The 22,358-nt window shown below is 43.3% G+C and overlaps 2 protein-coding genes across 3 annotated transcripts; one reads left to right on the forward strand and one right to left on the reverse strand.

Moving 5' to 3' along the window:
• Positions 1-1,580: 1,580 nt before the first annotated feature.
• Positions 1,581-12,852, reverse strand: SLU7 (SLU7 homolog, splicing factor). 2 transcript variants are annotated; one of them, XM_054287777.1, is made up of 16 exons: positions 12,811-12,852; positions 12,182-12,358; positions 11,433-11,586; positions 11,164-11,244; positions 10,166-10,330; positions 9,956-10,021; positions 8,529-8,576; positions 7,899-8,030; positions 7,522-7,619; positions 6,049-6,116; positions 5,713-5,852; positions 4,796-4,957; positions 4,261-4,365; positions 4,006-4,080; positions 3,673-3,777; positions 1,581-2,757 (listed from the first exon to the last, which is right to left on the reverse strand). In XM_054287777.1, the coding sequence occupies exons 2-16, from the start codon at positions 12,343-12,345 to the stop codon at positions 2,578-2,580; spliced, it is 1,743 nt and encodes a 580-aa protein (XP_054143752.1). In that variant the 5' UTR covers positions 12,346-12,358; positions 12,811-12,852; the 3' UTR covers positions 1,581-2,577. The 2 variants fall into 2 exon arrangements, with proteins under 2 accessions (XP_054143752.1, XP_054143753.1); XM_054287778.1 differs by lacking the exon at positions 8,529-8,576.
• Positions 12,853-12,991: 139 nt separating this feature from the next.
• PTTG1 (PTTG1 regulator of sister chromatid separation, securin) lies at positions 12,992-17,232 on the forward strand. Its single transcript, XM_054288115.1, has 6 exons — positions 12,992-13,073; positions 13,824-13,926; positions 14,222-14,397; positions 15,193-15,271; positions 16,005-16,154; positions 17,068-17,232. The coding sequence occupies exons 2-6, from the start codon at positions 13,845-13,847 to the stop codon at positions 17,145-17,147; spliced, it is 567 nt and encodes a 188-aa protein (XP_054144090.1). The 5' UTR covers positions 12,992-13,073; positions 13,824-13,844; the 3' UTR covers positions 17,148-17,232.
• The last annotated feature ends 5,126 nt before the right edge of the window (positions 17,233-22,358 follow it).

Here is a 22,358-nt window from a genome sequence, read left to right on the forward strand (position 1 = left end):
GCAGCACTGGAGGCAGCTAAAGCAGCAAACACCACGAGCACAGAACCCTTACCCCTCTGATCTTACCATTAAATCATCCTGGAGCATCCACAAATGGCCTCCAGCAGCAGGGAGAGGTGAAGGAGCAGGGAGGCAGAGAGAGGAGCAAACTGCACACCTGCCACAAGAACAACCACACCAGGCCTGGGCTAGAACTTGGGTCAAACCTTTACGTTCTACAGGCTCTCAGATTGTCACAAAACTCACCTCAAAAAAGTATTTTACTATCTAAACCATTTGTTTCTCAACCCATGGAAAGGTTGTTGACAATCTAAAAGTATTTGCCATTTTATGTTAGTAACTTTTTTCCATATAAAAACTCCTTGCTGATTTATATTGATTACCATAAAAATTATCAGCATGAAACATTTGCTTCCAAGGAGGACTGGTATTTTAGTATCCCAATGCATAATTACTTCTGGGCAGGTGAAGAGCAAAATGGTATTTTTAATTTCTGACCATACTCATTCCCTGTTCTTGGAAAAGCCTGTATAGTAACTGGGGCAAGTGCAAAAAAGCTCATGATCCAAGAAATAATCTTCCATAGTTCTGTGCATGAAATGCTGCACCCAGAATAAACTCCCAAAGAGGAGAAAGGCCATTTCATATTCCATTCCATTCATATTCTGGTTTTCTGATGAAAACCAGACAGGTCTGTTTATTCCTGGAAGGTTCTAAGTGTATCAGCATTGCTTCACATTTCCTGCCATTTATTCTGACAAATGTTTAATCCATCTGACTGGAGGATTCCAGCTGGAAATGCATGCATGAGGTTTTTTTAAATAATAAGTTTTTAAAAAAAGTGTTGCAGCTGTTTAAGAACAGTGCAACACTTTTTTAATCTCAGGATAACACACTGTCCTCTCAAGGTTAAAATAAATAACCTGCCAACCCTTTAATGGAGCTCTCTTTCTTTACTGTCCAGACTAAAAATGTGGCAAGGATCAACTACTGCCCCAAGTGCTTGGGATTGACTCATGGGTGAAACCTAAGTATCCTAAATTTAGGACTGAATTTTATTCCCTGACCAATCACTTCACATAAATTCAGTAGAGACTTGATGTATTAAAGTTTCCATGCAGTGAATCCACAAAGTTAGTCTTGAAATTTCCTTTGTGTTATTTCTGAATTACCTCCTTTATAAAGTCTTTCAGACTTTAATCTAAAAAAAAAATGTAACTGCAGCTTTGAGAAAGGTATGAAAATAGTTCAAGGAACTCTTCTCACAGCTCCTCCTCCCTCAATCTGAACTTGGCACTGAGCAAGCCCTTTGCAGGGCATGCTGCCACAACCTCAGGTGCTACAGCCCTGAGAACACCTCAGGCAAACCAGCTAATTCAGACTGTTTGCTTTTTCTGTGTGGCAGAGGATCCGACACACAGTAAATACTCAACATTTTTATCACCAATGAGAGTATCACATATCATATTAACACAGAACTAACTGCAGACCACTGCAGAATTGCCATCATTAGCTGTGTGTCAAATGAAAACATTCAGTCCTCAAAGTGTTTGTGAAATCACACACAGGACACTCACAGGTATGTTTTCTGTATGTAATTATTTGTGGAAAAGACCAGTTTTTCCTTGGAAAGACAGTTTAAGCCTCAACAGAAGTAATTCCCAAGCCTTCCAACTCTGAAGTCATGCTGTGCAGTTTTTCACCCAGTTCTTCAACTTTTAATCAGTTAAAAGGGGAAAACTCCCAGTTCAAGGACTGACATTGCCAAACCAAAGCAGATACTGCTTCAGTTTCTCACAGGGGATTAGAGCCTGACACTTGGTGTCACACCATGGAATAGCACACTGTTATCAAAAGGAAACCCAAGAACACAGATCTTTACAACTGAAATTTCTGTGGAAATACATCTGAAGAAACAATTGGAATTTAAAAGCTCTATAGTCAGTTTCTCTCAACCCTTTTATTTAAAAGGCTAGACACACTTAAGATCTTTATATTGATTTAACCAGAACAAAGCAATTAACTTTTACATTTCCAAAGTACTTACTGCAAAGTGATCAAGAAACTATGTATTTTTTAGTCATGATACAGGATTTACAAGTAAGAAGCTCTAGTAGTAGTTGTGCCAAATTTTGTCAACAATTTTTGTTCTACATTGACACCTGCTGACAGTTTCTTCTGACTAGTCAGTTTTACTGTATCACAACTTTATGCATTAGTTAGGCAAATATATAAATATATACACACTAGTTGGCCAAATAAACCTAGGATTTCAGTCAAATCTCCTTCAAGATCTTACAGAGTGGGTGAATTTATTTAATCTATACATACATATACATTTATTTAATCTATACATATATGTGTATACATATGTGTGTATATGCCTGTATTTGTATACATACACACACATTTACAGAACTCCAGTAAGAACTGGACTGCTCATGTCTGCTGAAAGAAGCTTTCACAAATTTCTTCAGAGCACAGAAAGGTTTCTGCCATTTTAGACAGTGCAAGTGTCTATAGAGAGTTGTAAACAACTGGAAAAAGTCTCCTGTACTGGAATGGTGCCTCCTATGACTACTGCCCAAGGAAAGAGGCCATGGGGTCATCAGGTCTCTGCCTTTTCATTCTGTAAGCCTCCATCTCCTCTTCTGTTGGCTCCCTGGTTTCATACTGGCTGTTGTATGGCCTCTTCCTCTCATCTAACTGCATGATTTCTTTGATGTGGAGAAGTCGAGCCTCTTCAGCATTTAGAGCCTGCAATGAGAACAAAGGGAATCAAAAATTCTACAGTGAAACTTAGACTAAAAACCCCAACAATGAAGGTTTGTCTTAAACTCTTGTATGATGGGCAAGGAGCAAGCACAAGGGTGGGATAAGCAATGCACATCTGTCTGGCCCACCCACAGCACATTTCACTTAATGCTTATTTTTAAGTGTTTAACATAAAATGGTGGTAAAATGCTATTTAGTAAATAAGACACTATAATCTCTTTCCAAATGTCAGAATCAAGTAAGAAACTCCCAGGATCTACCTAAAATATAATCTTGATCTAGCAAGTACGAATGAATTGTTATTTTTTGTTATATGTTTGGGGTTTTAATTTTTAAATGCTATGTGCTGTCTCATTCCCCAAACTACTACTGCTGCTACTGGAAAAGAAGTTGCATTTGTACTCCGCTTTAATTAAGCACAGTTTAACAGGTTTCCTCTGAGAGCAGCCCAGAGCAGGCTGTGTGGCCACAGGAGCACACTGCTGCTCAGTGGATGGCCTGGGGCATGGATTTATTCCATCAGCTGAGAGACTGGGATACAAAGTGCTAAGTTCAGATTTAACACTGCCTTTGATCTCTCCATCTTTCTTCAATACACAAATCATTGTGTTCTGCAATGTCTTTTATAGACCTACAGGTGTAATAGGTGCCTAGACATGAAATTTCTAAGTCATCTAAATTAAGTCTTCAAAACTAAATATTTATTGAAGCTTTGCCTGAGGAATAGGGGATGGACTTTAGAACATCTAACAGCATTTTAAATTTAATTTAGCTCAAAATTAGCATCAAACTACCCCATGGTATATCACCAGAACTACATGATAGGCTTCATAAAACTGATACTGTAAAATATGTCATGTTCCTTTTGCCACAAAGCCACTGAAGATTATAGTGCACCTTTTTTAGTTTTTCTTGCTTCTTTTTCTCTTCACCCTCACTGTCAGAATTTGAGCTCTTCTTGTGCTTCTTCTTTTTCTTCTCTTTCTGTTTCTCTTGGTGGATCTGTAAGGTGGGGAACAAGTCACTGTTAAGATTCAACTTGCCAATATTAATAATGCCCAAACCATTAACTCCAAACTTCTAATGCTATTTGAGAGCCTAGTTTTCAATGGAGATGTTAATGCTCTATTAATGCAGTCTAGTAATTATCAGGCTTATTATTCTACAGAATTTTGTAGATAAAATGTTGAGGAGAAGTATCTGTCTTCCTGAGAAAGGGATAAATCCTACCTCCATCAGTGTTTTGGGTTTTGTCATGTGCTCTGCCTCCTCAGGCTGCTCCTCCATTAAACTTGCCTCTGTATTCTGTACAACAGACAAGAACAAGGATACCCTGTTACTGACCATATCTGAAAGGGGAAGGACAAAAAAAATCCCACAAATCCCCAAAAAAGCAACCTCCCTCAAAAAGCAAAACAGTTGAAACCTTAAGCAAGAATATGAATGCTTTTAGCTTTTCCACATAATAAACAAGAGAATACTTACAGCAATTTCCTTCCCAGCTTCTCCTGTACAGTAGGAGAACTTGACAAAGGAGTGGCAGCACTTGTAACCCCACTTGCCTTCCTTCCAGTATGAACCCCAAATGCACTGCAGGAGAACACAGCACACAGTTACTCCTGTAAGAGGCAGGCTGAAATTTCCTCCTTAGCTGGTGCCCTGGTAAGCAAATTACTCAGACAGTCCAAAAGGAAGCTAAGAGAAATGCTTTTCTATTTTACATGCACCTTACAGGTACACTGTCATAAAAGTGAATCACAACAGGATGTGGTCAACTTATATTCAAAGTGAAAGGTGAATAGAATAACTTCTCCTTTAGTTTAAGATTGCCATGGCAACTCCTCAAATTCACATCACAACTATGACAATCTGAAGTTTCTCCTTAACAGAAAAGGGAGAGTGCCACATTGAGACAGGAGAAATGTATCTGGTGTATTAATTATATTGTACTGCATCCTAATATACCTGCAATGGGATGGCATTTAATTTTAAAAAATTTTAAACACAACCTAGGACTTACTGTATGGTTGTTGATCTTCACATCCTCTTCATACTTAGAACAAGCAATAGCTTTCTCCTGTCCTTTGATGACTGTTCCATGCCTAGAGTACTCCACATAATCTTCTGTTTGAGCCAACAGAAGTTCAGCTGGGGGGGCATCTAAATGCTCTTGTCCTCCATACTAAAATGCAAATGAAATCACATACAATAGTTGTGGAAAAAAGCCACCTTTTATATAGTTAAGCAAACATTTCAAAAACAGCACCTTTGGTACTTTGTCAAGAAGGTACCGAAGTTGACAGAGACAGTTTAATTTTAGTGAAGAGTTAAGACAGAAATACATCATCTCCTATGGCCATTGTGGTGTCTTTTGGTGTTTAGTTTTGTGGGGTTTTTGGTGTGCACATGGGGTTTTTTTTGTTTGTTTGTTTTTGTTTTGTTTTATGCTTGTAGAATGACAACAGTGATATTCCTCACTCAAAGCAGAAAATCTTTAGAGGCCATGCCAAAGACCAGCTTGGGTAGAACCAGAGCAATACTTCCTGCCCCCTCCAAACTTGAATGTTGACATAGTTAGAATCAAATGGATTATTTAGTTCTTTTCCAGCTGTCCAAGACACAAATTGCAAAATTAAATAAGTAAAACACTGCACCCAAAATTTGAGTCAGAAAGAAATTCAGATTTCTTCAGTGGAGAAATTCTGACAGTTTGGAGAAGAGCTCCCAATAATGTAAATACCAGCAGACCTTCAAAGGTCCCTATACTAAATTAAATTCATCACTTGATGAGATAGTATGTATAAATATAAAAATATTTTAAGTCTAAGCTGCTGAGAACAGCTGACGCCCTCTCACACAGGATTAGTAATCTTACTTGTTCCCCAAGACCCAGACTTCAAACAGAATTCCTATTAAATAAACCAAAATGCCTGTTACCTTCTCTAGGATGCTTTCTTTCTGCTGTGCCTTGAAATCTTCTTTTTTCACTTTGAAAGATTTATAGAGGAGTTCTAATTTTGTAGGGTCTGCTTGAAGATGAACTTCAGAGCCTTTGTCATAAGCCTCCCAGGCAAACACTGTGTACACAAGAGGTTCCATTCAATACTTACTCTAAAACTGACACACATTCAAATGACATCCTTTAATTCTGAAGCAATTTCAAATAAGGCTCAATTTATAAAGATTTATTTATTTCTCTTTTGCAAGAAAGCAGCATTGTTAAGGATTTTAAGTGACTTTCCTTCAAGAACCCCAAGCCCAAAGCCCACTTACGCTGGGTCTGTGCCATGGAAATGGTGTCGCCTGTGTAGCGAACGAAGTTGTCACCTGCATACCCAACTCTGCAGAAAAGAACACAATGCTTAGCATTTGTAACATGATTTCCTCTCAAATACAAACACAGAAGTGCAACAGGCAAGTAAAAATTCTCTTGTGCACCAAAAGTTAAGAACAGAAGGAGAAGAAAGTGCATTCCACTTGATATATGAAACAAAAACCTGGAACAAACAGGAAGCAAAAATGCTCCCTGCAAAGCCATGAAAGCATTAGGCAGCCACTCAAAAACTCTGATTTCTGTGTTCAAGGGCCACATGACACAGCCCTGGAGCTCTGTCTGAGATGCCAAGCACTAAAAGTTAAACTTGGACCTAGTAACACAATAAATATCCATAAACAGTCTGTGATATTCCAGCACAGTGATTCTCACTTCTGGATTTCTGACTCTTCAGTCCAGACCCAGCATATTTGGCTGAGTTTAAGGAAGCCTGGGATACCTTTACTGCTCTCAGTAAGTGAGACACTGGTGCACAGCTCTTGAAGAGATGCACAATCAGCACATGAAACACACACTGAGGATCAAAAAATGCTACCAATCCAATTCCCCACTCTTTCATCTTCCTAAAGCCACTCTGAAAAATTTACAGTCTGAAAAGCTATGCCAGAAATTTAGATTCAACAAAGGTCAAGTTGTGACTTGATAGAGAAGCAAAAGCATCTGCATCTAAAAAAACCAATTGACTGGCATGACTCTAGCTGGGGGCAAGGAGAGGTGGAAAGAGCAATATTTGCTCTCATTTAGGTACTGCCATTCTATTTTAGACAGTGAGCTAACCCAATTACTGCTCTCTGAACACGTTTTACTCACAGCCTGTTTGCTCTGTACATTCCCAGCACAACACAGGTCAAGTGTCTGAACTGGGGGTTAAGGGAGACAGCCAAGTGTGCAGCCAAAAGCCTATGGCAGCTTTCATTAAGCTATCTAACAATGCCAAAGCTTTCACCTTTTCTATGCAGAATCCATTAATACAGGAGGAGATCTTATTCCTAATTAAAGTATTTTGTTAGGTACCATAAACACACCATGCTAGTCTCCAGAACCAAGAAAGAAGGGATAAAGTTTAAGATTTGGTTACTGAAATATTTTACATAAATATAATTATTGTTTACAGGCATCACCTCTAGATGCAGCAGTGACCTAGCCCTTGTACAGATAATTACATTAAACCATGGTCCACATGTGACTGAAGATTAAGGAACAGTCAGTATTACAAAAATACCACTTCTATATACTAAACCAAAATGTGTTTCTAAATAAAAGAGTTTTTTTCCAGGTTAACTAATATGTGTAGATGTAACTGACTAGAGATTCATTAGCTAAAGGACATACAGGTAAAAGAAAATATAAAATTATTAATATAAATTTAAGAGTTTTGTTGGATATACAAACATGACCTCATTTGAACTTACTCATCTGGATTCTTGCCTGTGTTGGCATAAGGGTTCTCCCTCATTGCTCTTGTTTTGGGATCATAATAAGCAGAGTTTGGATCTAGATTCCTCAAGTACTAGGGAAGAAAAACAACATAAAAGATATTTAATATTAATGATTTTGAAAGAACTGAGGTTACACTTGCATCCTTCAGTTTAGATGTTGTAAGAAGTTCTATCTGTGCAAAAGGACGACCTTGATGAAGTCATAACATGGGCAGGAACAGAAGTGAGAACAGACCTTAACTTCCAAACCCCTAGACCCAGAAACAAAGTCATTAATAACTGAATGTGTAATTTGTTGAAATTAACTGCCAGGAACACAAAGGAAGATCTGCCCAGAGCTCTTTACTCACCTTGGCAATGTCCTCCCGAATGCGCAGATTTCGGACTGTGATGCGTCTCTTTGAGTCAAAGTTCTGCCCAGGCATGTCAATGTCATCTGCATACTTGTCCTCATCTTCATCTTCACTGTTATGATCTCTTTCCTGAGGAGAAATGGAAAATTTCTAATTAAAAGAGTTCCTTCATTCTGGAGACAAGTACAAGAATCTCATTTTAGTGGTTTCCTTAAAATCCTCAATCCCTGTAGTTACAAGGTGGCACAGTTTTCCTGGGCTTAAGCATGCTCTCAGGCTAATCTAGCATTCAACACTTCAGCAGCACTCTTGTTAAAGAATTTTCACTTCCTTCTATAGAAATAATTATCAAAACGTAATTATGATGATATTAAGAAAACAGTTATTTTGGTCAAAATATACCACATGGTAAAATCTAGTTATGTGCTTGCATCTCTAAGGTTTGACAACACATAGGAATTAAAACAAAAAGCCTCTTTATGAAATCCAGCAACCTCTGCCCAAAGCAAGAGGGAGGCAGTGGCATGGACACAACATTCAAACCCTTGTGCCACCCTTGTTTTACTGCTCCACTAACTACAGGCTCTTCCTTTGCCCATGGTGTGATGCAGTGGGTAATCATCTTACTGTCTGTGAATTTGATTCCTCTTCTCCCCACTGGTGTCTTGGGGAGTTCTGCAGCAAACAAAGAGCACATCAGCAGAGAAGACAAGATAGGGGGAAAAAGCAGGCAGCAGGGATACAAAGGGCAATCAAAGCAGAGCTTCATGCTGGATACAAAATACAATTTACCACTGGCCCCAAATGCAGAAACACTGCTACATAACATTCTAGCAGAATGCTCTTAGCTGTCGCTGTGACAGACACATGTTGGAGAACTTTTAACAGTATCCTCAACAAAATTTCCAATTCCTTGCAAGAGCAGCAAATTCTAAATCTGTTGCTGTTATTTAGAGCTTGTTACACCTTTGAACACTGAGGATTTAGACTGTAACATTTCATATCATGTAAATATAACCAAGCTGCAACTCTGAAAGCTTAAAAAAGAATTCAGGAGATATGTATTCAAGAATTTAGTCAGGATTTACAGGAATACGAAGCACTTAGGCAGAATTTAAGTTCAACAAACACAGCCAGGTTTAATTTTTTTAACCAGCTTAGTCCTTAACTCAAGAATACTTGCAGCAGTGAAGGTAAGAACAGCTGTGAGCCCTGGAACACGGACCAGCACTGACTATGCAAACCAGTCTCAGTCCTCTCCCTCAGAGACAGTTCTTAAATTTAAACACACTTTCCTTCTTACAGTGCCACTTACAAGCAGTAAATATACAAAAGCCAACAGTGTTTGCTTCATAGAATGGGCATGAAAAGAGGAGGAATCTCCTCTCTTGGGGAAGAAGAGAGGAGTGCTTCTGTAAGAAGCACTGTAGTCTGGGCTGGGTGGCAGATGGAGCTCACGGTGCCATCTAGTGACAGCCCACGGGGGACAGCACAGCCTCTGCAAGGAGGCTTTAGCTCAGCACTTCTGACCAGTAGCAGACTCTGTTTTTTTCTCTGGTTTTTTTCCCCATTTTTAAGTCACTGTGCAGTGATTTTATCTTAAACCAATTTGCTTCTTCTTAAGGAAACACTTTCCTATCCCAATTTATATTAAACATTACTAAATCAATGCACAGTCATCACCTCATCACTAGGCAGACCATACCAATCTTTTAATAGGGGAAAAGCATTCTGGTATAGGAAAAAAAAATTACTGCATGGAAAACAAGCTTTTCTACCCCAAAATTCCATGTTAATAATTTTAGCAACAATAATAGCCACACAGAATTTCTGCCTGCAAGGGGAACACAAAGCAATTTGCATTTGAAAGAAGATGCTTCAAGTTTTTGAAGTGTGACACAGAACATGCTGGTCCTAGGAAAACCTTTAAATTACTGAAGGGCATAAAACCCAATAGCAGACCCTGTATAGAGAGTAAAAGAGTCAGAAAGCAGAAATAATCTGTTTTGTATTCATTCAGCCTAAGTAAAAATAGATTAGCTAAGTTTACTTACCACTTGCTCCAGCTTCCCTGATGCCAACTCCTCCTGAAGCTTCTGGGCTTTCAGGGTACGTTTGGCCTGTGCAGCACAAAAATGCATTTGTTTAAAGATTTCTCCTCAGTACCAGCTCTAATACCAGCACAGCACACTGCAAGTGTTCCTCCTCCAGCCCAGCCACACCAAACACTAACTCTGTCCCCAATAAACCACAGCCCCACGTACCAAATCAACCTTGGAGTACTCCTCCACGATTTTCATGTGCTCCTCTGGGTTGTACCCATTCCACCTGTCTCGCTTCCCGTCGTAGTCAAACATCAGCTGGGGTTGCACGTGCTCATCTGGGGCAATGTTCATGCCTGTGTATTTTGCTCCAACTTTCCTGGGTCTCTGAAAGAAAAAAAAAGATGGTTAGATCAGTCCATCAGGTTACTCACTCACATATCCTTTAAAAAACGCCATCAATCAAGCTCCTCTAAAGCAAGTTAAATTCAGCACTGTAAGGCTGTGGATTGTAAATAAATGTAAGTAGCTCTGCCCTTTTATGTAGCACAACTGACTTTGAACTCCATAAATTCTTGTTTATATTTTGTACAATTAAGGAAGCAATTAAAACAGTTTCTAGGGGTGGCTTCTACTCGAGATGAAGCAGGAAGACAGACACAGCAGCACTTGAGTTAATGCAATTAGTAAGAAAATAACATTTTCACCTATTTTTAGACCATAGATCTTATGACAAGCAGAATTGATGGATGACACACTGAATTGTATCACTTTCCTCCTTAATTAATAATTTCTTTAGAAATTTCTAGACGTTCCTCACTACTTACAACATTTTCCAAAACAGCTTTTCCAAGCCCAGTATTTCATCTACAGCCAGCTGTGTTTCACAGAGATGAAACTCCTGTGGCATTCAAAGCCATTAAGGCAGGGCCAGAAGGGGGATCACCTCTGTGCAGCCCTTACACCTCCACGCAGTCCCTACACCTCCGTGCAGCCCTCAGCTCCGTGCAGCCCTGTCCTCACCTCCCTGCAGCCCTGTCCTTACCCCCATGCAGTCCCTCACCTCCCTGCAGCCCTCACACCTCCCTGCAGCTCTCACACCTCCCTGCAGCTCTCACACCTCCCTGCAGCCCCTCACACCTCCCTGCAGCCCCTCACACCTCCCTGCAGCCCTCACACCTCCCTGCAGCCCTCACACCTCCCTGCAGCCCTGCCCTTACCTCCATGCAATCCTTCTTCTTGTGAGTCAGGGCCCCGCAGTTCTCGCAGGCTCCCTTGCGGTACCGCGTGGCCACGGCGTGCTGGGGGCAAACACAGCAGCAGTGTCAGCCCTGGGACAGCTCCCACAACAACTCCATGTCTGCAACACCCCTCAGGAGTGTGAGCCTCCCCCAAAGCCCAAACCTGCTGAATACAAAATTCCTGCCCCCCTCAAAAGCACACAGCCAGAAATGTCCCCTTTATTTCCTGGGAAAAGCACCCTGCATACCTCCTGAACCCCTCGTTTGTACCAATCCCCAGAGGAGTTGTACTGCTTCTGCTTCTCTGGCTGAGGTCTCTGATGCTTCAGTGTGGGTCTCTTGGAAGGATCTATGTACCATGGCACTGAGGAGATGTACTGAGGAATATGAGGGTTGATGTCTCTGTAAGAGATGTTGTGCAATGAACACATGGCAGGGAAAAAACCCAAAACAACTCAGTCTAACAAATAACCCTCACATTAAAGTTCAAGTGCTTTAGGAGTGATATTAAATAATGAAGTTGGTACAACACACTACAAAATAAATTCTCATTTTGATAAACACAGACTGTGAAATTTTGTTGCCACCCAATTTACCTAAACTCCTGACTCCAAAGCAAATGCTTATTCTGTGTAATGTTACTGAGCAAAAAACAGCAACACTTCTCAGAAACAAGCAGCCCTGTGAAAGCAAGGGAGAGGCAACAGATGAAGTACACTGTAAAACACCCCTGTGCTATGTTTTGCTCACTTTTAAAATACCATGTGTTACTGGCTTCATGGCTTGGACCTTTTAGCAGATCTGTCAGCAGCTGATAGAAAATAAACACTGAACCTACATTCTTCTAGAAAGTACCTCATGGCTGGAATATTAAAACACAAACTTCAACTATTCACTTCTACAGTAACTCACACTGGAACCATGAGTTACCCTCACAGTTGCTCTGCGACCACAACATAAGAAAACATTTTTCGTCAGCAGCTTTAGTAAAACTTACTTTCCCTCTTCATCCACTTCAGCAGGTGCATTCCCCAGCTTTCTCTGTTCTTCTAATTCTTTCTTTTTCCTCCAATCTTCCCTCGTCATCTTCTTTGGTTCCTCCAGGCTCACATCAGTTGCTCCTCCTGCAGGAGGAGCGTTCGCTACCGCACCTGAGGCCATTTTGGCTTTTATCCTTAGCGTAAAAAATAGAATAAAATTAGAAAACAAAAAAAGCCTTACAGATCCATACCCTCTGACATCACAGCTCTTCAACGTGACTGTGTGTCACCCAGTGAAACGAGCTAACTCCGGATCACGCATTCCCGACATGCCGCTGTCCTGACAAACAGCCCCGGTGCCGAACGCACACAATTCCCTCAGCGCCAACCGGGGACCCGGGCCTGCGCCTACCCCGGAAGGGACGCGACAGAACGGCCGCGGGGAAGCAGCGCCAGGCCCGGGCGCAGGGCCGGGCGGGGGAGGCCAGCACTTGCTCGGAGCCTACAGAAAGCACCCTGTCCAGTGCCAGTGCCAGTGCCAGTGCCGGTGCCGGTATCGGTATCGGTATCGGTATCGGTATCGGTATCGGTATCGGTATCGGTCCCGGTCCCGGTCCCGGCCCGCTCCCCAGCCCTGTTTACCTACCAGGCCGCAGCTCCGTCCCACAATGCACCGCGGCCGCGCGCACTTCCGCGGCGGAGCCACCTCCCCTCCCCGCCCCGCCCCGCCCCGCCCCGCGTGCGGCTGCGCGCTCAGCCAATCGGCTGCCGCGCGTGGGTCGAAGTGGCCAATGGGCGGCTCGGGGCCGGTTTAAAATACGGCGCCGTTGGCACTCGGCGTGCTCTGAGGCGTTTGAGAGCGGTTCGGACTTTGTGGCTCTGCTCTTTCCTGTGCTGTCGCTTTCTGGGGTGAGTTGAGGGTTCGGGGTAGGGCCGGACTGGGGCTTTGCATCTGGCTTTGTGCTTCAGGCTGTACGGAGAAAAGGCGTTTCGGCCAGAGAAAGGCAGTAAAGCTGGGGAAGGGTTTGGGGCACGGCTGTGGTGAGAAGGGTGGGTCGTGCTCAGGCTGGAGAAGAGGAGGCTTAGGGGGCCTTATCGCTGCTATAATCCCCTGAAAGTACGTTCAGCCAGGTGGAGATCGCTGTTTTCTCTCAGACAACCAGCAGCAGGACAAAAATAAGTGGTATCAAGCTGTGCTGGAGGGGATTTGAGTTGGCCATTAGGAAGAATTCCTGATAGAAAGGCTGGTTATACATTAGAACGGGCTGCCCGGGGGCTGGTGGAGTCACTGTCCCTGGAGGTATTTAAGGAAAGGCTGGATGTGGCACTCGGTGCCATGGTGGTGTTTAGGTTGGACTCGATTATTTAGAGAACTTTTCCAGCCTCATTAACTGTGGTTCTGAGTTTTTCTGCATTCCTCTGTAATGAGGAATTGCATGTTCACCTGTGTGATGGCAGTGATGAGCACTAATAGTGCCTTCACATCTGAGGGGCTTTAGCTGACCTGCTCTATAACGATGGGAAGTAGGGATTTGGTCCCTTGTCTAGAAACCAGTACTTGATAGCTCTGTTATTTTTAATGGGGCTTGCCTAGAAAGTGTGTAGTGATGAGACAAATGACAAAAGAAGCTCTTTCCCTTTTTCCTCTGGACTCTACAGGGTAGCCTCATCACTCTGAAGATGGCAACTCTGATCTTTGTTGATCAGGAGAACAGTGACCGTCCTGCTCCCAAGAGTCAGCTGAAGCTCCTTTCAGGATCTTGTGCGTATTTGCTGCCCTGAGCCAGTAAGGGATCAAGGGAAGGGCGTAAATCGTGTTTTGTTAGTCACTGCTTTTAATGGTAACAGTTTCCTATTCATAAATTCACTCACCCAATCCATTCTTCCAAGCTCAGTTGGTATAAAATTGAAGATAACTCTGTGCTTTTGTCATAATTGTGGCTTATGAGTTATAGTGAATGATGATTTCCATGACACTTAGTTTTCCAGCGTGTGCGCTTACTTAGGTAAACTTTAGGGTTGCTGATGTTTGCTTTTTTTCTTCCCCCCCATTCCAGCAAAAGTCTTAGCTGAAAGAAAAGTTAACACTCCACTTCCTAAAAAAGCAATCAGTGCTTCTCCAGTCACATCTTGCTCTGTCAGAAAGGCTCTTGGAAATGTGAATAAAACTGAAGGAGTCACGAGCAAGATGGATAAGCTAAAACAGAAAAGTCAGCCTTGCACTGTGAACAAAGTGAGTACAACACACTTATGGGGAGGAGGGGAAATCTGTAACTTACCTGCTGTGATTTAACTGTGATATAATTAAGCACCACACAGGTGCTCCCTTAGTCCCCCTTTGATGAGATACAGGGTGAGGATTGGAAGGGTGAATGTGAGAAAAATAATGGGCTGAGATTAAGGCAATTTAATAATGAGAAATCTCAAAGAAAACCAAAACCAATTCCTTGTCACCAACTGACTAATGCCTTGCCAGTCTCAGAGCAGTGGTAGCCCTGCTTTCCCACCAATTTTCCTTGCTGAGATGCCATGAATGCTCAATATGGGATATCATATTGGGTCAGCTGTCCTGTCTGTGCCCCCCAGCCTCCTCAGTGGTGGAGTTGTGAGGAGCAGAGAAGGCCTGGGCTGTGCAAACACTGCTTGGCAATAGCTGAAAGAGCTGCTTTCAGCATGAATCCAAAACATGGGCTCATAAGAATTGCTAGGAAGAAAAATAACTATCCTGCCTAAAGCAGGGCACCTGTGTAGATGGTTCTAGAGAAAAGAGTCTGAGTTTGTCTTATCCACACCTTAAGAGTTCCCTGTTCTAGTGCAGTCACCTCTGACCACCACATATAGTACTGCACTATATAAGCTCAGCTGAAACATTTGCCTGTCTTCTTAATTGTATTGAGGGCATTGGAATTTAGGCCTGAGAAAAGTATGACAGGTGTGCTTCTCTGTAGACCTGTAGCACAAGAAAGCCACTACAAATATTCTACAGCAGCTCAACTAATGTTACTTCCTCTTTTTATGCCTAACAAAGACTGGATTAGAAAGCTGCCATACAGTGCCTGAAGAAGATTGGCCAGAAATAGAAAATATGTTTCCTTTGGATCCTCAAGGTAAGAACTATTGATGTAATTATTAAAATTAACAATAAGGCTTTAATGAGTAGTGGCATTGTTGTGACAATTTGTCCAAGCTACTGTGGCACACAAGCCAGCATTGCATTTCTCCTGAGCCCTTTCTGAAACACAAGGGTGCTTGCTGCTTCTGAAGTACTTTACCAGAAATGAGATGGCATTTCTCACAGTACTGGCTGTGCCTGAGATGGGTTATTCTGAGTCTCTTATTGGTGACAGGAAATACATTCCAAATAACCAGGTAAATAGTGACTAGTAGCTAATAACTTATAGACTATTCAAAGGAATACAGGAAAGTGTGCCAAGATTTGTAACTGAAGAGATTCCTACTGCTCTAGGATATAATAGTTGAAGATGAAACTTCTAAAGTTGTTCTTAGGCCAGCTCATTTCATCCTCAGTCCTTCAAAGTGTGTCAGACTTTCCTCTTCCTGTGTGCAAACTCCAGTCCCCAAGACTGCTGTGTTGCTGGAATGTGCATGCTTTGCTTGCTGAAGGTACCAACTGCTGTACATTAGCAGTTCCATTAGGCAGCCTAGTGTTTCCATCAGGGTTGGTGCATGGGGTTTCATGGGCAGCTGAAAGGTGTAACTGCAGGTAAATACCCCATAAGAAGAGACTGTTGGGGTGTTTTAGGTTGGCTCCTATTTAATTTAGTCCAGAAGTTTGCAGCTTTCCAGGCTACTGCACACTTAACAGTCTTTCTTAAACAGACTTTGAGAGTTTTGATCTTCCTGAAGAATACAAACTAAGCAATATCGACCTGTGTGGTGTTCCCCTCATGGTATTTGAGAGGACATATGACAGATGTGTGAACATGGCTTCTTCACCAGTGAAGATGGAAGAGATTTCATGGGAATCCAGTAAGTGGAAACTTTGCAGACTTTCAGTACACACAATGCTCATCAGTGCTTAGGGCAAAAAGCCAGCTGGCTGCAGCAGTGAATTTGCTGCTGTCTGAGCCACCAGAGCAGTGCACCAGTGTCACACAGCTTCTGCTGTGTAGCCAGGCTCAGTGTACCTGGCCAGTACTGCCAGTGGTGTCACTGACTTGTGGCTGAACCCAGCTGCAACCAAGCACCACGCAACTTGCTCCCCTGCTCTGGAATGGGGAAGAAATCAGAAGAGAAAATGTGAAAAAACTCATGCTTTGAGATAAAAGCAGTTTTGATAACTAAAGCAAAAGCCATGCATTTAAGAAAAACAGGACAGGGAGTTCACTGTTTCCATCAGCAAGCAGGTGTTCAGTGTCCTCACAACAGCAGGGCTTCATCACATGCAGTGGTGGCTTGGGAAGTGCCCTAACTCAAAATGTCTCTCTTCTCCCCCAGCTTTGTCTGCTGAGCATGGCACCATATGGTCTGGGATATCCCTGGGCCCCTTGGGATCAGCTGTTCTGGCTGTGCTCCCTTCCAGATGCTTGAGCACTCCCAGCCTCCTCCTCACTGGTGGGGTGGGGGCAGAAAAGGCCTTGACTCTGTTGCTGAGCAGTGCTCACACAACTGAACCATCCCTGAGTTAGCAACACTGCTTCCAGCACAAATGCAAAACAAGCCCATACCAGTAGCTATGAAGAAAATTAACTCTACCCTGTGAAAAGCACTGAGCAATCTTGTGGTGCATTGCAAACTGATCAGTTAGGTGGCACTGGCTTGTACAATGAAGCAATATTGCCCTTGCTTATTTAACAGGTTTATGCTGAGCTGCTGGGAGCTAGCTTATGTTTGTGTGCATTCTGAGTTTGAGAAACTGATTTGATTTATTTCTAACTTTCAGACTTGCTACAATCAACTGCTGACTTCCTTGCTACCCTGGATGAGATCATTGACATGCCACCTCCAATATATGATGATTAATGTGTGCTCTGAAGTGTCTTTTGAGGTCAAATTTAATATAATTCTGTATTTTAATAAAGGCTAGTTTAACCTATATACTATTATACTTGTCCCTTTTCAGTAAGCCCAAGGTGTAGGTAGCAGAGTAGAGCTTTGAGGAGGAAGTTCTGACCAGCAGGTAAAGCAGAGCCTGGGTAAGCTCCTAAGCAAGGCTGTGATGCACTGCTGTCACCTCATCTAGGAGCTGGTACCTGCTGGATGGAGTGTGTGACAGGCAGTGAGGGCAGGAGGATTTCAACCTAACTTGATCTATCAAACATGCAAGAGTTTCAGCAATTTGTGTATCTGGTGTAAAGTAAGCACTAGAGCTGGTGTTCTGGTGTTTTCCCTTTGAACCTATTTGTTCTTCACAGTGACTGAGGTGGTGTGTGTTGGGTTCTTATGCAGCTGTAGATGCTTATTGCAGAAGAGTGCCTGCAGTGAGGCACTGAATGTGCTCACGCAGTGCCACCACATGGCCTCTTGGTAGGCAGCACGCAGGTAAAAGCACATTGGGTGTGAGGCCCAGAGAGCAGTGGTGTGAGACAGTGTGGAAATGACATCAACATAAATTTAGGTAGTAACTGTTTGTATGTACAGACACCTCCCTGGGGGAGAGACACTAGTACTTCATATGTGTTATGGAAGCTTATCAGGGTGAAATGAGATTTGTTACTTTGAGATACTCACTATGACCAAGAACCTAGATCTCCTTGTACAATCAAATAAGCCTTTTGAAGTGTGTCCACATGTGTGAGTACATGCACATTAAAACATCTAAAACATGCTTGTAGAATTTTGTAGTAAACTGAACAAGCATAATGTTTACGAAGGTGATAATTAAATCATTTCAGGTTCACAGGCTTGTTGGTACTGGTGGACTTTAATGTTGGAGCTCAAATACTTGTTATTTGTGGGGCTGGTGGAATGGGTGTGCAGAAAGATGGGGTGAGTGAGGCTTGGCAATATTGGTGATCTGTCTGCATAGGGATGAGTGCTGCTGTGGTGTAGAAAATAAGATAGTAGTGGTAGGATTAAGTAAATTGTTTGCTGCAGTGAACCTCATCTCAGGTGTTTTGCTCTCATTAGGATTTTTGGCTAATGCAGGGCAAAACTTTTGCTTTTACAAAGCTTAATTTTGTAAACATTCATTAGAAGGTTCCACTTGTTTCAGCTGGCTTTTATTTTCCTCATTTACTCTTCAACTCTGACTGAGATTAAAGGGAAATGCACATTCCTGGGACAAAGCTGTGGTGAAACTCTATCTGTGGGTGGAGTTTCCTGCTCTTGGTGACTCCAAGAGTTCCCAGTCACAAGGTACTGTCTTCTCTTTGGAAAATGTAAACTCATGGCCTCAGAGCTGCAAGCCTGCTCCATGTCAGCCCATGAAGTGCTGGCACAGGAGCACTGGAAATTTTGTATTGCTTCAGGTAGGTGTTAACACTGACTTCTACTGGTGACTAAAATAAAAATCAATTTCCTTAGCTGCTTTAATGTTGCTGTAACCCACACAGCTCTTGATACTTACCAAGTTCTATTTTTTCTTGGGGTGTTTCAGGAATACTGACTTGAGAGAGTTCAAAATGCTGTTTAAGCGCTTTCCTCCACAACAGTGATCTTAATAAAAACTGCTTTTAATGTTTGAGTTGATCCAGTTGCTTAATCAGTTTATGCTTCCTGCAAAGATCTGACATATTGGGGATTGTAAATGCATGGCTGTAATGAAAATGAATGCTTGTGTGGTGGCAGCCTTCAATAGATCTCACAGGCACATGATTGGGAGGTCAGGATTGTAATGAAATGCATGGAGTAGGGACCTTTTCAGTGGGTTATCACTGCAAAAGAACTGTTTTCTCTGTAAGAGTCACTTGAAGCCTTTAACTGAACTTCTGTAAGGAGAGTTTGGAGATGCACATGAAAACAGTCTCTTAGCAGGCTCAATGCTGTTACTCCTGTGCACATCAGACAATCCATCGTGTGTGCAGAGTTCTGGCAGTGGGTGGCACCATGGTAACAGCCTTGTTAGAGCTCCTGCAGCCTGAAATCGCTGCCGTGGTGCTGCTTGCCTTTGGTGTGGGTGGCTGTGACGGCTTCATCCCCTCATTAATGGGGAATGGAGGATACGAGTGGGCACGAAGGAATCGGAGTGCTTTTACCCTGTGACTACAGGGAGCAGTCCATCAGCCGGCCACTTTTTATCTTCCCTTGTTTAAAAAGAACAGAAATGGGAAGCCTGGAGGCAGTTGGTCTCCCAGGGGTTAGCAAAGCCATGAATCTCTTAACTTCCACACATACCCATGGCTCCTTCCACACAAAACTTCATAGCTCTTAAAACGGGTAATGTGCCCCAGAACGCGCTATTTCTGGTTTATTGCTGTACGAAGTCCCTGCAGGGGAGTGTAGCTAAACAGTCCTGCTGCCCCTTTCCTGGAGCCTTTTCCTCCTCTTGTTGGGAGGGAGTGACCCAGAGGTGGCAGAGGGGATGGTGAGGCCCCGGCAGGCGGCGTTGTGCAGCCGCAGCAGCCGTGACTGCGAGGGGGAGCCCCGGGGGCACGGGGGAGCCCCGCGGTGCCGGCCCCGGAGAGCCCCGCGGCGCCGGGCGGGGTCGGTAGCCGCGGGCGCTGCAGCCTCAGGCTGCCTTTTTCGGGGGGCACAGCAGTCGGTGTGTAACACGGATCCCAGGGAGGCACAGCCTTGTCTTCCCGCAAGGCAAAGCCTGAGTCTTCCTTCAAAAGCAGAGCTTTCCCTGTGAGTGGGGCCGGGGCGGTGGCTGCCCAGCCACGGAGGGGGCCCTTCCCTGTTTGTTACTTCACTTTTCTCTCCACTGCTGCTCAAATGTCTTCTGACGTCTAAGCAACATGCTGTATTACTCTTCTGTAAAATAGCCATCTGCTGGATGTCAGTGGGTTTCAGGGAACCCCACTGGAGATGTTCTCTTTTCTCAGTGTTTTCCCAGCTGCAGCGTGCATGTGCCCTGGGGAAGGTGGGGAGGAGCGGAGCCGTCCCTCAGGGCAGCGGCTCGGGCTGAGCCGGGGGCGGGCAGTGCAAACCTTGCCCTTCTTTGCTCTCTGCTGGGCTGTCCGCAGAGACACGGCCCCAGTATGAGCCTGGCCCTGTAGCAGGGGCTGCAATTAACCCCAAGTTCCACAACATGGCTTCAGAGATCTCTCATCTCCGTCCGTCCCGACCGTTCTACCCCCGATGCTCCTATAGGACAGGCTGGGCTCAGGGCAGCTGTGCTGGGCAGGGACACAGGGCTGGCCCCCTGAGCCATCGTGTGTGACAGCGACAGGCTGTGCTCAGGGCAGGGACACAGAGCTGGCCCCCTGTGCCATTGTGTGTGACAGCGACAGGCTGTGCTCAGGGCAGGGACACAGAGCTGGCCCCCTGTGCCATCGTGTGTGACAGCGACAGGCTGTGCTGGGCAGGGACACAGAGCTGGCCCCCTGAGCCATCGTGTGTGACAGCGACAGGCTGTGCTGGGCAGGGACACAGAGCTGGCCCCCTGTGCCATCGTGTGTGACAGCGACAGGCTGTGCTCAGGGCAGGGACACAGAGCTGGCCCCCTGTGCCATTGTGTGTGACAGCGACAGGCTGTGCTCAGGGCAGGTCGCAGCAGGCACAGGCAAACTCTGTGCTGGAATGTCCCCATCTGGGAACATCTGGTTCTGAAATAGGGGTGTTTTCTTTGGATGTTGTTCCAGTGCAGGTTCTTCAATGTCTCTGTGACTCAGTTTTGGAATGAGAACAAAAAACAGAGAAAACCAAGCATGAATCAGCTGTTATTTGGATTCAGTTTTCTGTGAGCCAGGTGACCAAAATCATTCCAGCTTCAAGAATCAATAAATTAACATCATGTTTAACTCACCTATCATCAGGTTCTTTAATCAAATACAAGGTGCTGCTGGATTTATTAGTTCAGAGGATTTTGCACTTCATTCAGCATGATAGCAATCTACTTTTAAAAATACAATTAGCCACAATTGGGTTTCTGGTACCTGCTGCTTGTGAAAACTTCAGGCAGCAGAAATAAGTTGTGATTCTCTTTGATAAATTCTACTTATTTTTATGGAATGTATCAAGTTCTGTTCACCTAAACATATCCAGTAGCAAACAGCTCTTTTCTCTGAACTTCTTCTCAGCTTGAAAGTTTTGTCTGTACTGTTTTCTTCCTGAGGCTGTTTAGGTGTTTAGTCCTTGTCCATCATATTCCTTCTTAAATAATACACAACCTTTGAGAGCTGTTTTTAGCAGCTGTATGTTGCTTTGCTGGGAGTAGAGCCTATTATGTTCTCCTGGATTTTGTGAAGGAGCTTATACATTTTTTAAGGTATTTAAAATTGTCAGTTAAAGAATCCCCTTATTATGAAACCAAGACTTCTAATTCCAAAGTTGACTTTAAAAACCTTGCTATGTAAAGTAGTTTACAAAACTTCATTTTGCAAATGCAATGCCTCCTGGTTCCAAGAGTGTGCTGACCTCTCAAAGCATGTGTAAGGAAAAAAAAGCCAAAATGAAAATGAGTGGGAACATTCTTGTGGAAAAATGTATTCTAACAGCACAGCACTTTTCTAGGAATGATTATTGCACTGGAAGTTATTCAAAACTTGCAAGTTGCAACTAGGTTCTGGATTTTGCTTTTTACCTTCTACCCAGTCTTGCTCCAGCCTTATTTTGTTCAGATAACAAATTCTTAACAGCTTCTTTCAAGGATTAAAAACTTTCCCCTGAAGTGCTTTTTTTCTGTGCATAGCTTCCCATGCCTTAGTCTGAGTTTCTTTGGAAGCTAGGAAGGATCTGGGAATGCTTTGCATTGAGATCTAGTTGCTTTGAGGAAGCTCATCTTATTCTTCAGTTGTGTCTTGGTTCCCCCACATGATGTGTGTGACCCTGCTGTGATTCTTAAGAATTTTGCTACAGTGATTTGATGCTTTACAGAAGATTATTATCAGGAAAAGCAGACAGGCAAGGACCTTTTCTAGTGCTGGAACCCAGCCAATTCTGTCTGTCCTTCAACAGATTTTTTTTTTCAGTTGGACTTGGCATCCTAGTTTTCTGATTAGTACAGAGTAAAACATCATTTGTCCTCCTAATATCTTCAACAACAAGTTTGAAACAGAGGACAACACATAGGAACAACATGCATCACCTGTGGAACAGCTAATTCTTTAAGTATTCTACCCAGTTTTGAAA

This window comes from Melozone crissalis, unplaced genomic scaffold, assembly GCF_028551555.1.
Source record: "Melozone crissalis strain CALT ecotype California unplaced genomic scaffold, PUWL_Pcris_2 ptg000061l_1, whole genome shotgun sequence".
Lineage (NCBI taxonomy): Eukaryota > Metazoa > Chordata > Aves > Passeriformes > Passerellidae > Melozone > Melozone crissalis.